Source organism: Enhydra lutris, unplaced genomic scaffold, assembly GCF_002288905.1.
Source record: "Enhydra lutris kenyoni isolate GAN:26980312 unplaced genomic scaffold, ASM228890v2 scaffoldscaffold20, whole genome shotgun sequence".
Classification (NCBI taxonomy): domain Eukaryota; kingdom Metazoa; phylum Chordata; class Mammalia; order Carnivora; family Mustelidae; genus Enhydra; species Enhydra lutris.
In genome coordinates this window covers 20,961,585-20,982,022 of record NW_019154104.1, presented here as the reverse complement: position 1 = coordinate 20,982,022, position 20,438 = coordinate 20,961,585, and the positions used below count along the sequence as shown (strand labels likewise).

Below are 20,438 nucleotides of genomic sequence, written 5' to 3'. Positions count from 1 at the left end.
TCCCATTTTCCAGGTGAGGAACCTGAAGGAGAGAGGTTGGATGAAGGAGCCAATCGTCAAACCCAGATCTGACCGCGGATTTCCGGTTTATAACCATTCAGCAAAGCAAAGGCAAAAGACAAAGACGGCTGTCGCGTCCTCGGTCTTCCCTTTTTGGGGCTAAATCCTGAGTTCTTTCACTCTGCCGCTGCCTCCTCCACCAAGTGGCTTCACTGCCCCACACCATCCCTGAGCCTCGTGCCAAGAGCTAGAAAAGTGCTTGAGCTTCTAGAGAGTAACCCAGGCCCGCGGAACAGCCTGCCCATCCCCAGCCACACCGCGGCGATTCCCGGGGGAAGTCCGGTCCTCCTCCATCCAGACTGGAAGCCAGAACATGCTCCCGTGCCAGGCTGGCGGGGCTCACCTGGGCCGCGGTGCCTCTTCTCCATCCAGATGTAGCAGTTGTTCTGAGCCACCCCGGTCTGCGAGTCCAGGAAGGGGAGGCGCACGCTGCGCTCTGCGCAGAGCCGCGAGTTGTAGCTGCGGCAGTGCTCGATGGCTTCCTTGTAGAACTGGTCCCCGAGCCTGCCCAGGAGAGGGAGAGAGGAGGACTGAGGCCAGGGAAAAATGGAAACACACCCAGAGGGAAACTGATGTTACCCACCTACCTCCCTGGGGACATTACAGAGTTATGAAGACCCAGGCGACTCAGACCGAGAGCCTTGCCAAGGGGCAGAATCCAGGCTGGTGTCAGGTCTCAACCAGGTTCTATTTCCCATACCAGATCCACCAGGCAATTTCGAATCCCTTTTAACAAAGAGCCTAGGGGGGCGCCCCGGTGGCTCAGTTGGTTGGGCGACTGCCTTCGGCTCAGGTCATGATCCCGGACTTCCAGGATCGAGTCCCGCATCCGGCTCCCAGCTCTTTGGGGAGTCTGCTTCTCCCTCTGACCTTCTCCTCTCTCATGCTCTCTCTCACTCATTCTCTCTCAAATAAATAAATAAAATCTTTAAAAAAAAAACAAAAACAAAAAACAAAGAGCCTAGGGCCCCTAGATAAACCACCCGGACAAGTGACAAGTCCCTGTTCCAGGAAATATGAAGTGCCGCTCCAGAATAGAAGGTTCTGGAACAATCTTCTACCTGGGTTTACCGGGAGCTCAGGCTTCTAGAGTCCCCTCATTCACATCCTCCCTTAGCCACACTTTGTTCTCAGTAATTGCTAGCAAAGGCACTCTAAAATGAACCCAAAACACCAGCATAGAAGCATGGCTTTCCAATACAATAGAAGAGAAACAACCATATAAACACAGACAAGAAAGACTGAGGAAACATCCCATAAAAGCAGAGCTGTTATGGTGAAAGGAGGTGACTAAACTACACGCTTAAAGAAAAACAACTGTCTAACTGAAAACAAAGGAAGCATTTGTAATAATAGTTGAATTTTTAATTCAAGATAATTTAATCCCTGGGGTCTAAAACACGAAGAGAAAGACCCTTCTGGTTTGTTGGAGTGGTGATGAGATTAAGCACAGTAAATTTTATGTTACCGAATCTTGGGTATCCTTGGACATGTGGTGATGCTACTAATTTTAAGATAGGCTCCTTTTCAAAGACCAAAAATATAACATTGATAAAACCGATTGAATGTAAAGAAAAAAAATCAGGGAGATCAAATATCTAACAAATAAAAGACAGGCACATGTTGAAGGTTAATAAATGTCTCAAGGAAATACAAATGTAATACCATAACCTCTGCCAGTAGACTTGCACTTCTTTGTGGGGAGCTGGGGGGGAGGGGGAGGCAGGAAGGGGAGGAGCCACAGGGATTGCTGGGCCAGAGAGGAGAATCAAGTAGCTCATTTTGAAGTGATATTATGAATGTCCTTTTGTTTTGGTTCTATGTAGATTTGAAGAAGCCAAAATCAGGGTGAGAAAGTCTCTAAGTTAAAAATAATGTATTTCTAGGGGCGCCTGGGTGGCTCGATGGGTTAAGCCTCTGCCTTTGGCTTGGGTCATGATCTTAGGGTCCTGGGATCGAGCCCCGCATCGGGCTCTCTGCTCAGCGGGGAGACTGCTTCCTTCCCTCTCTCTGCCTGCCTCTCTGCCTGCTAGTGATCTCTCTCTGTCAAATAAATAAATAAAATCTTTATAAAAAAATGTATTTCTTAAAAAAAAATTAAATAAATAAAAATGTATTTCTTAAACAAAATAGAGAACTAAAGAAAGCAAAATTTGAGAGGAATTTTTCTATACTCTTAAAAAGAAAAAAATCAGGTCAGAGTCTACCAAAGAGTTTAAACAAATTTCTTATTCTGGGAGGATACAACCATGAAAGCTACTGAGGCATCTTTTGGAAATTACTTATTGACATACCTCTTTAAAAAAAAAAAGTGCCCCTTGCTCCTTTTCCCCCTCTGAACATCTTCAGCCTCACGAGGAAGGCATAACGTGCTCAGAAAGTTGTCCTAGCAGTTGCAAAACCAAACTGTAATCAAATTATAATAGCCACACAGCTGGAAATGAATTGGGGGGATGGAAGCCCATTAAAATGCTATAAAACGGAACATGAGCTGATGTAATCAAAGATGGTAACAAGGATCATGAGATTGATCAAAAATAAAGAACCATTTCCTACAAAGCATTCACATCTGGGTCCCACCAGCTTCAATGCCTCCACTGATAACTCGACATAGCTCAGCACGACAGAACTTTCCCAGACAGTTTCCGCCCAGCCAAGATGACACCCAGCCCCATCCAGGGTGTCCTGCGTGCTCCAGCTCCTTCACGAAACAGCGACCAGCCACGCCACATTGATGAGAACTGACAAGAACACATAACAGAGAGGTGTCCAATGTGAGAAACAGTCATCTGGTTTCCCACGATGTTTTGGCAGATGGCCAAAATAGATTTAACTCTTCTAACCCCAGAAATTATGCTGAAGGAGAATCCATAAGCCAAGCAAATGGCACCCTAGAACTCAGGGACTGGAGAGAAGGTTTCCATCTTCAAAACAAACTCTGGAAGCCGGGATCAAAGAACACAACAGCGGCATCTCAAATTAGACTTAGACTTAGCGTCCTGAGACGCTCCTAACTTGCTTCCAATGGTCCCAAAGAGAGGAACAAGAAAGGGAAGCTGCTGAAAATGAAAAGTGAGTTTGACCAAGTTGGTGCCCCACACCAAATGAAACGAAAAAGTCAAACAAAGTGGTACACGGGGCGAAAATTAATTTCATCTTAAATACTTTCCACTTTCCATAACATGGAATGTTATGAGTAACAGGCGTGCTGGGTGGGGGGGGCAAATGTGTATTTTTAAACATAATCTTTGTGTGAACGATACCTCTCTTACATAAACAGAGAAACCCTTCTCCAGACTGGAACAACGGTATTAAAGATTGAACCTGCAAAAATGTGACATCCAACACCCTCCCTGCCCCTGTCTCCAGGGAAGTCACTTTTAAACAGACCAGGTGTTGGCAGCGACTCGGAAACAGAAGTTTAAAGCCTTTTTCAAGATACAAGAGGAGAAAAGAGACTTCAGCCTTTTTGATAAATTCAAGCAGCACCTCTCCAAAAGTTAATTAGCCAAAATCTTCACAGGGCTTGTTCTGTTCTCTAGAAGAAAATCGATGGCCAGGTCTCCCTAACCTGTGGAAAGCAATTTAAACAGGAGAGAGGACAAATGTCCTTTTCAATATGGGATATCTTTAAAAAAAAAAAAAAAAACCCACAATGATAGAGTCCCACGGGTGACATTTGCATTCAAGTTGCAAGGGGCAGAGAGAGCGGGGAAAGGCTGGCAGTGAATGACTCATTTTGTGGAGCAGAGACCAGCATGCCCCAGGCTGGGTCAGGCACAGCCCAGCCTCAGCCATCACCTGTCTGCATCAAACCAAGGGGGCTGGATTACCACGGGATGATAGATGTCTTGGGCTGGAAGAAGCTGGCACAAGGCAGAGTACAATGATGTTCTCATCAACAGCCTAGCTCAGGCTACCCATGGCTGCGATCAGAAGCAGAAAAGGCACAGGGGAACAAATTGCGGGGCTCTCTGCCAGAGCAGGAGCCCACCCCACCCCACATCCTTGTGGCCTGGCACAGCGCTGGCTGTCCTGTTCTGGGGGCACCGTGAGGGGTGAGATCCCTCAGCGATCAAATCTGGAGTAAGAAAGCCGTAGTTCTTAGAGCTTTCCACTGACCCTCCTTGAGCCTATCTGTGGAAAAAGGGATTCCGGGGAACCAAAGAGGATTTGAACGGGTATAAATAAGACTTCTCTGAAATGACTGCCAACTGGGCTCCAGATGTGCTTTTCAGAGCCCATCCCAGCCCCTCCAAGACCCTCTGCTCCTTTTTCTTCCTCATACTTCTACCTCTCTCTCTTAACACCTCGTCTATTCTCTTCAATTCCATATCCACTGCCCTGAGCTGATTCTCTGGTCCAACCCTCCCACCCAGACATCTGGGGCTCATCCCTCTTCCCCATCCCTCTGGTCCTGTGTTCTGACCCAAAAACAGGTGTCCTGCCATAGCCCAAACATGTGTCCAGAAGCAAATTCCTCATGTCCTGCCAGAAGCCTGCTCCCTCCCCAGAGTCTCCATTCTTCTGCTGGGGTGGGGGGTGAGACCCGAGAGAACACTGCTCCTGTATCTCCCCAGCAAGGTGTCCTTGACCCTTCCCTTTCCTTCATCCCATCTGGCATTGGAGTCTTTCATTTCTCAGGAAGTCTCCTCTTCTCTCCATCCCCACTGCATAGCCACCAGTCAGTCCCCTTTGACTGTAAAAACAGGACCTTGGCCCATCATTGCTATCTGCGCACATAAACAGAGATAAGCAGAGATAACAAGAAGACCTAGCCTGTGGCAGGCTCTCTGGCCCCTCCTTCCCCACCATGGGCCCCTTCTCTTCGTTGTGGGCACCTGGATTTCCTTCTGTCTCATCCAGCTGCCCACCATTCCACCACCGCCCACAAACGCACATTAAGTCTCATCGAACCCAATATGCTAACTTCCTCCTGTATACATTTAAATACATTTAACTCTAACTGCGCTGTGGAAAGCCGTCTCCCATTGACGCAGCACTTTATGATAACCTAGATAGTGGGGGGCAATATTTGGCCAGGCAGAAGAAGCTTTCCATTTTCCTCACAGTGACACTGTTCCTAGAGCTGCCCTTCAAAGAAAGCCAGGTGGGGAATTTGCTGTGGACTGAATTGTTTCGCCTGAAATTCATGAGTTGAAGCCCTAACCCCCCACCAAGTTCTCGTATTTGGAGATGGGCCTTTGGGAGGTAATTAGTTCATGAGGATAGAGCCCTTATGATGGGATTGGTGCCCCTATAAGAAGAGACGAGAAAGGGGCGCCTGGGTGGCTCAGTTGGTTAAGCATCTGCCTTCAGCTCGGGTCATGATTCCGGGGTCCTGGGATCGAGTCCCGCATCAGGCTCCCTGCTCAGCGGAGAGCCTGCTTCTCCTTCTCTCTCTGCCTGCTGCTCTGCCTACTTTACTGTCTCTCTGTTGAATAAATGCATAAAATCTTAAAAAAAAAAAAAAAAAAAGAGACGAGAAAATGACCAGCCTCTCTCACTCTCTCTCTCTCTCTCTCTCCCCCTCCATCTCTGTCTCTCTCTCTCTCTCCCTCTGTTTCTCTCTCTCTCTCCCATGTGAGCACACAGCAAAAAGGCAGCCATCTACAAGCCAAGAAGTTTCTCACCAAAACAAGACCATGCAGGCACCCTAATCGCGGGCTTCCCAGCCTCCAGACATAAATATCTGGGGAAGTAAATGAATCTCTGGTGTTTAAGCCACTCAATCTCCGGTATTCTGTCACAGCAGCCCAAGCTAAAGCGGTGTTTCTGATATTTAAAAGAGGAAAGGCCTCTAGGGGATGGTGGAGCATGATGCCAGTCCCCTTCTTCCCTCATTCTGTCCTCTTCCAACAAAGATGGCAACAGTCTTCATGAGGTCAATTTCAATTCCATACCATGCTTAATGTCGGTCTTCTTTCCAAGACTATAAACCCTATGAGGGCAGAGACCACATCTGCAGGGCTGCCGCACACAGCCACCAGGCTTTGCACTAAACCACACAGGTGCTCCAGTGACCCTGTAAGCCTGGACTTTTTCCTGACTTATGCCCCGCCGTCAGCACAGAGCCCAGCACACCGATGAACCACATTCAACAACTCCTACACATACAGGTGTTTCCACTTGGACAGTCTTCAGTTTGTTGCACGTATAGGTTATAGATTGGTGATTTAGACTGCATGGAGGTCTAGTCACAACTTGCCAAAAAAAAAAAATTCAAGAAAATGCCTGCAACCACTCCCGTTCAGTCCTCAACACCCGGCTCCTGAGTTACTGCAGCAGTCCCCTGACTATAATCACTACAGCTCTTCTACCCATCCTGACAAAAAGAAATCTCCCTGGAGCCCAGTTTTTAGTCTTTCACGCCTCAGGATGGAAGCCAAGATGGCTCCCACTGGTGCCCAATTTCCTCTGGAGGCTGACAGCGCCCTTGGAGAGCCAAGGGATTGGGGGGGAACAGAAAGAACAGAGACGTGGAATCAGGCAGATCTGAGTCCAGCAATAAGGCTGACTAGTTATACAACCCCCGGGGCCGGTTACATACCCTCCCCACACCCCAGCTCTGCTCTCCGCAACCCCTACTTCAGGTCTGTGAGAGAATTAAATGACAAGGAAGGAACCCCTGGCACACAGAGGGAAATCCCTTTCATCAACAGTGGCTCCTTTCTCCTCCCCTCAGAGAGGAGCATTTTCTGCCAGTCTGTGGCACACCATCTGCTTCAGCTAGTTGACCCCCTCCACGCAACACACACCCCACACACCACACTCACTGACGAAGTGTCTTTGAGGCTGGGGGACGTCAACCCAAACATCTGTCCCAAGACCTGAGGCGGCAGGTTGGCTGAGGCCAAGCGTAAGGCATCAAGGAGAGCTGAGGAGCTGTTGCATGATCAGGAATTCAAAGCCTGCCTGAGTACAGAGCCAGCCCCTGGCTTGTCTGCGGCTCTATCCCCACGCCCAACACAGAGCTTGCCATGTTGGATTGAACAATGAATGAATGAATGAATCTTCATCCGACCTTCCTGCATAGATGAATCAGACAATCCTACCCCCGGACCCCAACCATATACGTTATCCAGGTTCTTCTTCCCACCTGAAATTCTTGCCCCTTGCCCCTGGCCTGGCTAATCTTAACCTGTTCAAGGGCTGGCTGAAAGCCTGCCTCTTCCGGAATACCTCCACAGCTACCCCTGCCCTTAAGTGTTTTCTCTCTGCCCTCTCAGAGCTCCCTGATTGTCTCAGTTGTGTTTGGCCAGTCTCTACCATCCTCCTTCTCTCTCCCCACCCAACTAGAACAGAGGAATCCTGAAGACAGGAACTAAGAGTTCTGTATTTCCATGTTACCCTACCAACCCCAGTGCTGGGATATAGAAGCACGTGATAAATACTGATTACTTGATTGAAATGTCAGGCCATCCTAATGGAAGCTTCCCAGCTGAGATGCTTGGGATGATGTCACCCCACATGCAGATGAGGTGACCCTGAAGTCATCCAGCTTTTCCAGAGCGCAAGCTTGGCAGATTGAAAACGGATGTCCTGCAAGCTCCCATCTCCCTGAATGCTCCCTAGCATCTTAAAGAAATCCCTTCAGCTCTCCAGATTTTCATTTCTCCATCTGCAAAATTCATGGCACTCTGCAAGACACAGAATGCATATTCCCCCTTCTCTGAACTTTTCGAGAAGCTCACTGAATACCGTGCTGTCAACAGACCACCTCGGGGGGGAACTAGCTCTTCCGCTGCTGATGCAGGAAATGCGCCTTTGGTGCTTATCCAGAACGCCATCCCCCCACTCTCCAGGAGAATGGTCTAGGGAGTAACTCTCCAACTTTGGTTTGTGTCAGGATCGGTGAGGGCGGGGGAGGCTGTGACATTCTGCTTCCGCTGGTCTGGCATGTAATCCAGACATCTGTGTTTCTGACAGACCCCCCAGTGATTCTGAGACATAGGAGACTCACTGACCTAAAGATGGCTCCCCAACCTCCAAGGCAAGGGGAAGAACAAGAGGGCCTTGTGATGCTCTTTTGGCCACGTTCTAATGGCAGAGCAGGACAGCCCAGTTAACTGACTTTAACTCAGCTGGGTTTGTTCCTGAAATTTTTTTTTTTTTTCCTGGCAGCTGGCATGGACAAAGCAACCCTAACCTATAGCAGACTAGTCCCACAGAAATCCTCACCCCTCACAAAACATCCAAGAGGCCTGCTGAACGCAAATTTATGGAGGAGATGGTGACTTTCTTTAAGTCACTCTGGCAGTAACTCTGACCTTCATAACGTCACAGGAAAGGCACCTTGGGGAGAAGGGTATCGCCTTGCAAAAGCCAAGTCCGATGAAGAATTTGAACCTAAAACTCCCATCATGACTTAAATGCCATGCAGTCTGATGTTCAGGCCTGCTAGACCCAATAAATCCCTTTTCCAGCATCTACCCTGGTGAAGACTTTTCAGGGACTTATTATGCAAAGCTGCCTAAGCAAGACGGAATTTATGTTGAACCTGGCCGTGATTTCTGAGCTGCCACTGGGCGTTCTGATGACATACGCAACTCAGGGTTGAAGTCAAGGGGCTGCCAAGGACAAGAGACTGGAGGCAGGAGGGAAAAAGGATGATTCCTTCCAGTAAATAATGGGGGGGGGCCAGGAAAGGGGGATGCTTTGGGGAGGAAGAAGACTGTAGCTTTTCTGGTAGCCAAGGTTTGCCTTTCAAATGGCATCCAGACGTGACAAAATAAATCTCTCTTCTGGAGCCTGAAGAATGTGTAGAATGCAACGAACTTTCAAAAGTGGAAAAAAAAAAAAAAAACTGCTTTATCTTAGGGTAACTCATACCTAGAAAGAAAACACATACCCATCACAGAAACTTCATTGATTGAGGGAGGATTTTTACTTTCCCCGGTTCCTAGACTGAGTCCTCTCTGATACCCCAGAGAAGAGCGGGGCACCAGTATGTTGTCCCCTGGGTGTGCTTCTCCAGGAGAAGCGGACGATTGATTAGAGACAATTCTTGGACAAACACATCCTCAGACCCCCATCTTTGCAGCTAGAATACAAGGGCCTCAAGGCTACCCTCCCCGATACAGAGAATATTGGCCTGGCATTTAAAACACAGCCACAAAGAACACACCCTCTGTAGTCAATTCTTAACGCAGCAGTCCAAGTGATCTTTTTAAAATGGAAATCAGATCATGACATTCTCCTCCTTAAATCCCTCCGAAAGCTTTCACTGCAATCAAAATAAAATCTAAACTCCTTCCCATCGCTATGGGCTCCCACACTGTCCAGCCATGCCCACCTTTTCTACTTCTCCTTGTCCCTGCACCCGCCCTGGCCTGCTCAACTCCATCCTTCCTGCACTTCTCTCTGCCCTGCGAATATACCAAAATCATCCCACCTCAAGACCCTTGCATGTGCTATATTCCCTCTTCTTGGTACACAGTTCCCCCAGGTCTTCTCATGGCTGGGATCTTCTTGGAAGAATCTTCTTTGACCCCCCCCCTAAGGCAGCCCACCCTACTCCACTCCTGACCTAGTCCTTGCTGTGTCCCATTCTACTCTATCTTTTTCAGTATACTTACCACTACCAAACTTTTTCTGTTTTCTTTCTTTGCCTGCTGATTGTCTCTATATAACAAAATTATGAACTCCATGAAAGCCAGGTCTTTATTTCTCTTGTCTACCACTCTCTGAACCCAACACAGGATTTGGCACAGAAGAAATTTCTCAACAGATAACACTGAACAAAGAAGAGAAAGACCCAGGCTACCTGCAAGAGACAGCTTGAAAGGTATGGGAGCGTGGCTTTCCAGAGGGCAAGGAAGTCATCACTAAGGGAAGCCCCGGCACAGGGAATGAGAATGACACCAGCACCTTCTCCCTTCTGATCGTCCTTGCCCACACAGTCATCAGTGGGTTAGGAGCCCATTCCACTGTCCATACATGAATCTGGCCCATGGCCCAACAATGCCACCCACATACTGCAAAACCTGTAAAGAAGTGGGGCCAAGAGGATAAATGATGCCCTTCATGACATCAGCTCTTCTTTTCTATGCCCAAAAAGAACATTCCAGGCCTGCTACTGGCACTGTAAACTAGCAGCGTCGAAAGATGGTCCCCAGTGTACCTACTCCGGTTTCCTGAAAGGACCTGTCTCTGAATTAACCTCCTCTGCATGTTCTTTCCCAGAGAGCTGATCCATGTCTTCTTCCGGAGCACCGAGACTATGGGTAGAGGCAGGGGCAGGAGCAGGATGGGGGTGGGGAAGCACGGCTTGACGGGAAATCAATGGGAACTTGAAGGTCATCCGGAGGGCGCTGTCTCCCCATCATGCACCTGCTGGGATGGGATTTGTGGTCCTGACCTCGCTTGGGGGCCTCTGCCCTCCTGTCAGAATTGGTTAAAATCAGCCAAGAGAAGCAAACGCCCTGCAGACCTCCAGATCTCCAGGCTGCCCTTCTAAGGGACATCAAGCCAAACAAAGAAGCACTGAGTCTCATTTAACCTGCCACAAGGTTGAGAGTCACCCCAATTTCTCTTGGCAGCCCTCTGAGAAAACTGCCTCAGGCCTGCTGTTTTTTGGAGGCACATGCTTGTAAAACCTTTTAATAAGGACAGAACAAAGCCAGGTTGACCAAGAGGCTGGTCATGTTGCCAAACTTAAGCTCTCTGGTAGAAAAGATAGAAATATTCCGGGAAACTAAGAAGACCAAAACCAAAAGGTAAGTGCACCCTAGAAATACCTAAATCTTTCTTCAGAACCTCTACATCGTGGTCTAAGAACAGAAGATACCAGAACCTCCAAACCGCCGAAAGGAGGTCTATTTTTCTTGACAGCCCAATAACATAAGGGGACTTGACTGTATTTAAAATCTGACCCTCCTTTCCTCGTGGACCTATTTCCCAAGTTCCCTCCCTCCGGTCTTTCCACCTCATCAAGAATCACTTGACAGACAGGTCAGCCCACATCTCTAATCCCAAAGTTGAAGATGAGTCAGATATAAAAATGAGGAAGAGACATCCTCAGCCTACTTACAGAAAGGTGACAAGATGGCACTCACAAAAACTGTGGCCTGGCAGCCATTTTCTGAGCACTTACTGTGTGTGCCAGGCACTGTTCTAAGTGCTCGACTGGATTATCTCATTTCCTCCTCACACGGCCCCATCTCATTATTTCCCCCGATTCCACAGATTAGGAAACTGAGGCACACAGAGTGCTCAGTGATTTGCCTCGATTGTCAAGTGGCGCTGTGAAGCGAGAAGCCCAGGCAGTTTCAGTCCAGAACCTTGTTCTTGGCCAATACTGGCCTCTCACAGTACCAGCCCCTCACAGACGCACGACTGCCCCTCACTGAGAGCTGAGCCTCTGGAACTGGCATAAGCTGAACAGCGCTTCTCTTTTGGGGGTGTGCAGGCGCCAGGTTTCTCTAAGGGCATCACCAATTGGCTGGGCAATCTTAGCCATTTCTCTTTTTGTGCCTCAGTTTCCCAAACTGCCAAACAGTTCCAGAGATACTGTGAGTCACGGAGCATATCACAGACCCACCTCTTAGCAACTTGAGAAGTAGGTTGGTTATGGAGCTGCCTGGAAAGATACCATCAGAGAAATACAAAACATTTTATGTGGTTTAGAAACCAAATCCATCCCAAAGGTGAGCAAGAGGTAATGGGCTTTCAGAGGCCCTGGGGCTCCCTGGACCTTTACTGAGGGGACAAAAAGGAAAATGCCAGATTATCATAAGAATCCCAGGTGTTAGAGATTGTCTAATGCAAAGTGTTTGTTGTCCTGCAAGGAAAACTGATAACTAGAGAGGGAAAGTAATTTCCTCCAGTCACATCAGGGCAGGGCTGAGATCAGATACTCCATGCCCACGCTCCTCCTCCCGGGATTTCTTCACTGTTTACAGCAGGGGTCTGGGCCAAAAGGAGCCCCCACAAATTCCTATAAATAAAGTTTTATTGGAAAACAGCCATGAACATTCATTTACATATGGTCCAGTCACTGACATCCACCACGACGGCAGCACTGAGGGATTCCAACAGGGACTGCATGGCCTGCAAAACCTTCTGCACCTTTAGAGAAAAAGTTTGCCAGCTCCTAGTTTATAACCTAAGTCTTGAATGATGAAAAGACTCTGCCCTTGGAATGAAAGAAAATAGCACAGGAGGCCCGAGAGTCACACAGTTCAAGCAGAGTGTTTTACAATTATCCCAGCTTGGCACAACTTAATAAAGACCCATAAATACCGCTAATAATAAGGAAAACAAGCACTAGCTCACCCTACCTATTTATTAATTATAGTTAAGTACAGGATGCAAAACTCATCGCTGGAAATTCCTTTTTTTCTAGCCTCTCTCCAAAGCCCTTTTTCATTAGAAAGCGCTGTTGGCCGATGGGCAAAGCATGCTCCCTACGGTTTGCAGAGACCTCATCCCCTCCTGTGGAGTGAAAATGGGGGCATTGAGATCATTGTCCCCTCCCTGGGGTGCTCCCTGCCCAACAGGAAGGTGCCGAAACCCTCCTTGGCCCCCCTTTCCCAGTAACATTGTTAGAAACCACCAGGCACAGGAGAGGCTCATGTTCAGGCTTCTCCTGCCTGTGGTGCCTCCCTGTCTCCCTCATCCCCTTTCTGCTCTCCAGAATGTGATCAGAGGCTGCACTCGGCTACCAGAGGCATCCCAGCCCCTGGGTGTTGCAGTGAGGACATTCTGTCATGCCCTGGAGTGGAGGGATGGGGCTTGGCCCCTGAGAGGCCCATGTGGGAATCAAGGTTGGACTTTGGGTCCAGGTCGAAGTTGGAATTTGGTCACTGTGGATCTTCGGCAAGTCTCTCAACGCCGCTGAGCCCCAGGCTCCCAAGCGTCAAGTGGAGAGAATCATCCTCGCCTACTCCAAACAATGGAACACGCACAGAATCGGAACACAGGGGCGAGGGGAGGCGAGCCAGCCAGGCGGTGAGTCCAGTCTGACCGGGATTAGAACATCAGAGAACCGTGGAAGTTGGAAAGGCTTCTACTTAACAGCATTATCTCAGGCAGAGAGCTTTGACAGATAGGACCCATCTTGCACAGTTCGGTCCCAGTTCTCATGATAAGGTCATTCCATTGATAAGCTGTTCAGGGTCAGAGAGAGGTAAGGGCCCCTCTGCCCTGAACGTGGTTGGTGGTGGCTATAAATGGGCTTCTAAGGAGGTCACGTCCGGTTTAGTCAAGACTTGGGGTACAGGTCTCGGGCCAGAACAGAACTCATTACAAGACAGGAAAGACCGCCTCCGGCGGTCCTGTTCCTCCAGCTGACGCTCATCAGGCCTTCTGCTTGTTTTTATAGTTGTGAAACAAATACCTAGAGAATGTGAGCCAAAGTGTGAGTTCCTCAAGAGGCCTACAGCTTGGAGAGAAGAGGGGCTTCTGAAAGTGCTAGGAGCGGGACAGGTACCAACAGGAACCCACTGCCTGCTGCTGTGCTAAGCACCTGCTCGGCCTTCTCTTCAGCCCCGGGACCAGGTAGGGCCCTGGCCCTAATCAGATCCTGACTTTGACCCAACAGCCCCCGGTAAGTGCATTTCTGGGGACCTGGACCCAGGGGAAGCTCAGGGCTTCCTTCTGCTCTTTGAAACTCTTCTCCACGGAGGGCTGCTCCTTGTCCACCAATCCTGCTGAACTGCAGGGGTGCGGGTGGGCGTGCTGTGTTCTGGGACCTTCATTGAAGAAAGCCAAGACACAAGCAAAAAGGAGGGCCCAGAAGAGCCTCCTTGAGCTGTAGGCTGAGGTCTGTAGGGAAGGAGGGCCGGATGGGCTGCTGATTAGAGGAAAGGCAACAAAGAAGGCAGAGGAGGGGGACAGGAGAGGTGGGGGACGGGAGTCAATATTTGTGGAGGGAGGGCAGCCTCCCGCACATGCCCACAGCCATCAATATCTCTTCTGAGGACAGCTTATCTGGGGAATTTATGCTCTCTAATAATTACCTTGCAGAGGGTTCCACTTATCTTACCACAAGAATCTGCCAGTTGCCAGACACACAGGGTTCTGGTTAATTCCATCCACACCGCCGCCCACCTCCACCTTGTCCCGCCAGCTCCCCAGCTCCCGTCCTCTAACCTCTAACCTCTCCTCTCTCTGGCCTGGGGGAAGTTGAGGGCAGAAGAGTCTCAGCACCTTCCATCAGATTTAGGGGCCCCTGGGGGTGATGCAAGGGGTGGGGAATCTGCCTTGCTGACAGATAGGAGAGGTAAGTTGAGGCCCAGCCTGGGGAAGGGCACATGACTACAAAAGGCTCTTTGGGAAGGGCAGAAGCCCTGATTTGATTATATTTGCTTTGCCTGATGCCATCATATCTGGTCAGTAATTTCATCTCCTTGTCTCCACAATCCCCTGAAAGCCTTCCCTTCCCTCCTCCAGCCTTTTGATATGCCCCCCCTCACCCCACCAGTGGGGCTGCTCATTCAATGATCAGCATGCACTGCCTTGCATGGCCAGTATCCCCACGAACACGTCTCAGACCCCCTCTATGAGCTCCTTGCTGATGGCACCCTTGGCCCACCGCTCTGGCACCAGGTCCACTCCTGAGCCTCAGCAGGGACGATACCACCAGGTCACCCTTACTAAAGGCCAGGTTCCAGAATGTTCTAAGTGCATTACAAAGAATAAGGGCTTACATCTTTGCAGCAACCCCATGCGAGAGCCTCTATTCCTCTTCCCCATGACACAGGTGAGAACACTGTGACAGCTGCGGTCGTGGGCCCAGGCCCACCCAGGGAGCAGCCAAGCCAGGACTTGAACAGGCGTTCCCATCTCCAAGTCTGGACTCTTTGACACTCGGCACTGCCTGGCAGTCAATGTCTACTGAGCCACGGGGGCATTTTATACCGTATCTACGCACTTCTTTTGCCCTCCTGTTCTAAAAGAATAATTTCCGTTAAAGTAATCCCAATATCAGCGAACAACTAAGGTCCTGGAGCACGTATGGGTGCTCTTCACTTAGTCCTGACGTCCCCCACCCCCGCCAGGGGCTGCTGCTATGACCAGTGGGGTCATCCCCGCTGCCACCTCTCTGTCCCGGAAACACCAGCCTTCTCCTCCTCCAGGCCTTGGCACCTGCTAGGGCCCCTCCAGGTCATGGGGACACTCACTCCCCTCGTCGTCACAGGGCAGCGGCTGCTGCTCCCTGGGCCCTGTGCTCACTCTCGCCTCCTTCCCCAAACTCCTTCTCTACAGCACTCACTCTTTCTTTACCCAACCTGGTTGGGTAAACCCTGGTTTCTGGTCTTTTGAGCACTTTGCCAACTATCAAAAATTATCAAAAATTATTTTATTCATATTTACTTACTATCTGTCTTTCCACACTAGACACGTAAGCTCCCTGGGAGAAAGCCTGGCCTAGTTTGTTCATCTCTGCATTCAAACTAGGTATGTGGTGTGCAGGAGTTGGATAAATGATATCCCCACTGGGCCTCACACAATCCTTGCGGCCTGCTCGGAGTGGCGCTCTGTTTCATGGAAAGCCCGCTGTCTGTCCTGTCTTCACCGGGTTCCAGCGTCTCCGGCTTCCTGCAGAGTACTCTAGTATTGCACTATACCCTGCTAGGAAGTAGGAAATACCATCTTTATTATTCTCACTTCATGGATGAGGAGACGGGCTTCAAGCGGTTCCACACAGAAGTAGGGTAAAATCAGTCCCCATTCTGTCTGCCTCTCTGAGTCAGTGATACTAATCCTTGTGCCCCAGGGCCTCTGGCTGGGTCCCCTGGGGAGCTCAACTCTCTTCACCCTTGTATCCCTAAATGTCCCCGGCCTTCCTTTTCCCCAAGCCCTTGCTTCTCTGTGCCAACTCTCTTCCACTGGCCCTTCCAGCTTCTCTCCTCACCGTTCTTCTCCCTGCTCCAGGCCTCCAGGAGCATGTCCTACGTGGTCAGCCATCTGCCATCTTCCCTCTGCCTCTGGCAGCGGGGCCAAGGGCGGATGCCAGCAGTGGGTGAGATGGAGGGAAGAGAGCAAGATGGGGCATTTACCGCCCCCCCTCAGCCGCCTCCTTGCTGGGTTAGCTGAAGGTCACAGCTCCTGCCAGCCAGCCTTCTCCATATAACTACCCTCTCTCCTTGACCTAGCCCTGGGGTACTGCACTATCTCACTCAGACGTTTCCCGGCCCACACTTTTATAAATAGCCATCTTATTAAACACACCTCAGTTTATTGTGTTGGAATGCGCTGCTTTCTGCTGGAACCCTGGCTCTCCAAACGCTACCCAGCCTCTCTGTCTCCTCCAGCCATGTCCCTACCATCACGGCCCCCGGCCCCCTGCAGCTGCCTCTGCCAGGCTCTCGTCCACTGCCTGGGGTGTTGAATCCCTCCAAGACCTATAAATAAATGTTGACTTGCTGGCTTGAAGGTTTGCCCTGGCAGTCTCCGCTCTTTGCCAGGGCCCACCATCCCCTTCGCTAACCACTAAACACCGGGGAGAGAGGGGTGCGCCGGGCAGCCCCATGAGGACCCAACAAGCTGTCTGCCTGTGACCAGCATGAACCCAGAGGTAATCAGGCCCAATGTGGGGTCTGCTTTGCTCCGATCAGGCTCGTCCTCTGCAGGGTGTTGGAGGACTTTATAGGTGATGGACCGTCAGCTCAAGCAAAGCCAACGTCACAGCTTCGACCATCTTAGCAAAGTCTGTCGAGCCACCACTCAGTGGCAGGCCCCTACTCAAGCACCGTGGGCGTTCCTTCATCATTATATTAATAGATAAGGAAACTGAAGCTCAACCGAAGCCACAGAGCGGCTGGGATTAGAGTACAGCTCAGCCCAAACCCGCAGACGTATTTTCCCACAGCCACGCTGCCTGACAGCCAGCCCCGTCCTTCTGCAGGAGGGCCACACGCTCACACCCAGGCAGGCGGCTCAGAGACACTGGCCACCTGTGACAGCGAGAGGGGCAGGTGGTGGGGGGAAGGGGCTCGGGAGAAGAGTGTGGCATGCTCCATGCCGCGTGGAGTCCCTCTGTCCACGGGCCGTGGCACCACTCGGCCACGGCAGGCACGGCCCAGCCAGGGGCACTGGGACCTGCCCCCACAGCTCCTTCCCGCAGAGCCAGCAGGGAGCCATGTGCTTGTCCTTGGGCACACACCAGCATGTCAACAAGACAAGCCCGCAGCCCTGGGCCCTCCCGCCCTCACTGGGGACAGTCACAAGGAAACTCTGAAGGGCAGGCCAGAGGGACCAGGCGGCAACAAAAAGGGAGGAAGCCTTCCTGCTCCGGGACCCGGAGCGCAACTGTGCTTCCTCCCGTCCTCCCTGCAGCCAAAATTTATGTTCACCTTAACATAATTCAAGGACTAAAGGGTTTTTTGTTTTGTCTTTTTTAGAAGTCAATGGCCAAAAAAAAAAAAAAAAACCTGCCCACATTTCTAGTGTTAGGAGTGTTCCCGAAGGCAAACATCCTCACTCGTGAGGACACACACATACCAGTTCTGGCCCCACAGACCCGCCCATAATCCTGACCTCAGCACTGGCTCTCCCAGGCTCCCAGAGAAGCCAGCTCTGCAGAACCTCCCAACCTCGGGCCACGGGACTGCTGGCCAGCTCCCGCACCCCAGAGGAACAAAGCCCGCCAGGACCCAGCAGCAGTGACACCTGCTTCTGCAGACGGTACCACCCCCAACAAGCTCAGCGAGGTGGGGGGAGGGGCAGTAAGTGGATGGCCGTGGCCCTGTCTGATGCGTCCTGACGGGACAAGGTCCAATTAGCCGAGGCCGTTTCCAGTGACCCAGCATGAGAGGGGGCCCAAATCTCCAGAGCTGTCCTGAACGTCCTCTCCCCCAGCCCCCCCAAATCTCCCATCACTGATGTGACATCTCTAGGTGAATGGTTCCCACAGCACTGGATAGACTGGAAAACATCCAAAACAGAGTGTTCTTCGAAATAAAACAAAGACAAAAACAAAACAATACTGAAATGCAAAACTGAGTTCCGTCTGAAAATCTGTGCCCTCGCGGACTTGGAGTAGCCTGGGTCCAGTCAAAACCGCTCTCCGTCCCTCCCATTAGACACCAAAATCTGAATCTCCCTAAAGTAGGAGGCCGGTGAACGCAGTTAGACCCAATTAATTTATGGAAAAACTGAGAGCAAAAAAGGAAAATCGATAGGATTTCCTTGCTCTGACCACTGCTACAGATGAACTAATAACGAGAGAGATTTGAAGAAGGAAACCAAAAACCTCAGACGGCAGCCACAAGGCCATTTAACAAAGCAGCAGCAGCCCGTCTGAGCTGGCCGGGCGAAGACCACTAAGGCTGACAAGACATTCCTGGGGATGAGAGGAGGGGGAGACAGCTGGGGTCACTTGTCTTCTATTCATTATATAACACAAGGCTCATCAGTGGTAAATTCTCATCTCGCTCACAAAAGCAAGACACAAAAGAAAGCAAAAGGGAAGAAGCAACCACACAGGCTGTCATATATTAGGGACATTGGTCATTTCTAGACGGGCAAAGGCCATAGGGGTCCCCTGCAGCTTCATACCAAGTTTATGTCCATCACCACTGCCCCCTCCCCATCTCTCTCATGCATATTCAGTGAAGAAGAAAGGAAGTTAACAAGCCTACACCCGACATCCCCCTTGATCACCAGCTGGGCCCTTTGGAGCATCCCAGGATGGGGGGTGTGGGAAGCCCCAGGGGGAAGGGAGATCTCCAGAGATCACCATCCCTGCCTCCTGCTCGGTGCCTGGGGCTCCACTGGATAGAAGATGCCGACAAATTCAACAAGAATTTAGCTGGGCCTCCCCATGAGTCTTGATGGGAGATGCTAAGTAAGATAGCCAGGCCCGTGCTATCTTTGCACCTGCAGGAATAAATTCCTTGCTGTCCAGCTGGGCTTTCCAGCAGCCCCTCAGTCTACCTGCTGCCTCTGGATGGGGTTCATAAGGTGCTCCTGGCCCGAGCGGCCGTCATTCATTCATTCAACCAGTAAGCGCTTAAGCAGCACCTCATCCGTGCTCTAGCACACATGTGAGAGGTGGCCCACCCTTCAAGTGAGCGACAAGGGTGCTGGGTTTGAGTCCTGGCTCCTCGTTTACTGGCTGTCTGACCCCCTGACCTCCTGAGCTTCCCTTTCCTCGTCTGTAAAGGGGGAAGACTGAGGCATCCTCCTCCTCGGATCACTGAGAACCAATGATAGAAACTCACCAGGAGTGATCGGTAAATATCAGCTGTTGTTACTCTGACGTGCGGTCCCACCTGCCACTTGCTGCCATCATCAGTAGTAAGAAAAGCTCGTGAGTTAACTCCCAGACAGTATCATCTGTTCCACTTCTCTGTCCACACAGATGAGCAGTAGCAGAATGTATTAAAAAATAAAATAGCTCCATGCCATTGGCTCTGCTTGCCTCCCAGCACCGGTCAGCTGTCTAGCCAGGAGGGTCAGGGGTCAGAAGCACAACCACAAGTGCACGGATGGTTCAGTACAAAAACACCCCCAACCGCAAAAACCCAATTCTAGTACACACCCTCCCGGTGGTGGGTGGAGAGCACCTATCCCCTTTGATTAAAGGGCACTGGAACCCAAAGGAAGAGGAGCTTAGTTGGCCGGAACTTTAGAATATCCAGTAGGACCAGTAGAAAGGTGGCATGTTGGTGTCCTATTGCTGCTGTAACAAATTCCCACAAACGTAATGGCTTTAAACAACCCAGATTCATTATCGTACAGTTCTAGAGGTCAGAAGTCAGAAATGAGTTGCAAAGGGCTGAAATCAAGGTCAAGGCAGGCTGCTTTGCTTCTGGAAGCTCTCAAGGAGAGTGTGTCTCCTTGCCTTTTCCAGGTTCAGGAGGGTGCCTGCAGTCGTCACTTTGTGGCTCCTTACCTCCCACTGTCACATTGCTGGCCCAGACCCCACCTGCCTCCCTCATATAGGGACCCCTGTGATGACATTGGGCCCACCCACTTAATCCAGGAGAATCTCCCCTCTCAAAACCTTTAATTTAATCACATCTGCAAAGTCCCTTTTACCTTATAAGGGAACTTTTTTACAGATTCCAGGGATTAGGACACAGACCTCCTTGTGGGGCCTCTATTCTGTCTAGAAAGGTATGTTCTGCTACAAAATGCACTTGAAAACTGTTACAGCGACAGTGAGGGACTGTAGTAGGAAATAAGGTTGTGCCCTGAGCTCAAGAATACTGAAAACATCCTACTTTGCAGCAAAAAATCCACCTAAGTATAAAGTGTGTGGTACCTAAGAGACACGTCTGTGTGAGTGTCTGTTTCCCCCTACTGAAGTACTAATTTTGAAGGGTCCTTGTGTCATGAGGAATAAAGGGAAAAAATGCACCCAGAAGCCTTCGCTCCATGCCAGGGACACAGTTAGTGCTCAGGAAAAGCAACTAACGAGCTGCCCC

General features: G+C 50.3%; 1 protein-coding gene across 1 annotated transcript in view; it reads right to left on the bottom strand.

Moving 5' to 3' along the window:
• The window catches only part of LOC111148579 (double PHD fingers 3), a 200,822-nt gene that overhangs the window by 98,731 nt on the left and 81,653 nt on the right, over positions 1-20,438 (bottom strand). The window contains 1 exon segment of the mRNA XM_022505262.1: positions 404-564. Within this exon segment, the coding sequence (XP_022360970.1) occupies positions 404-564 (161 nt within the window).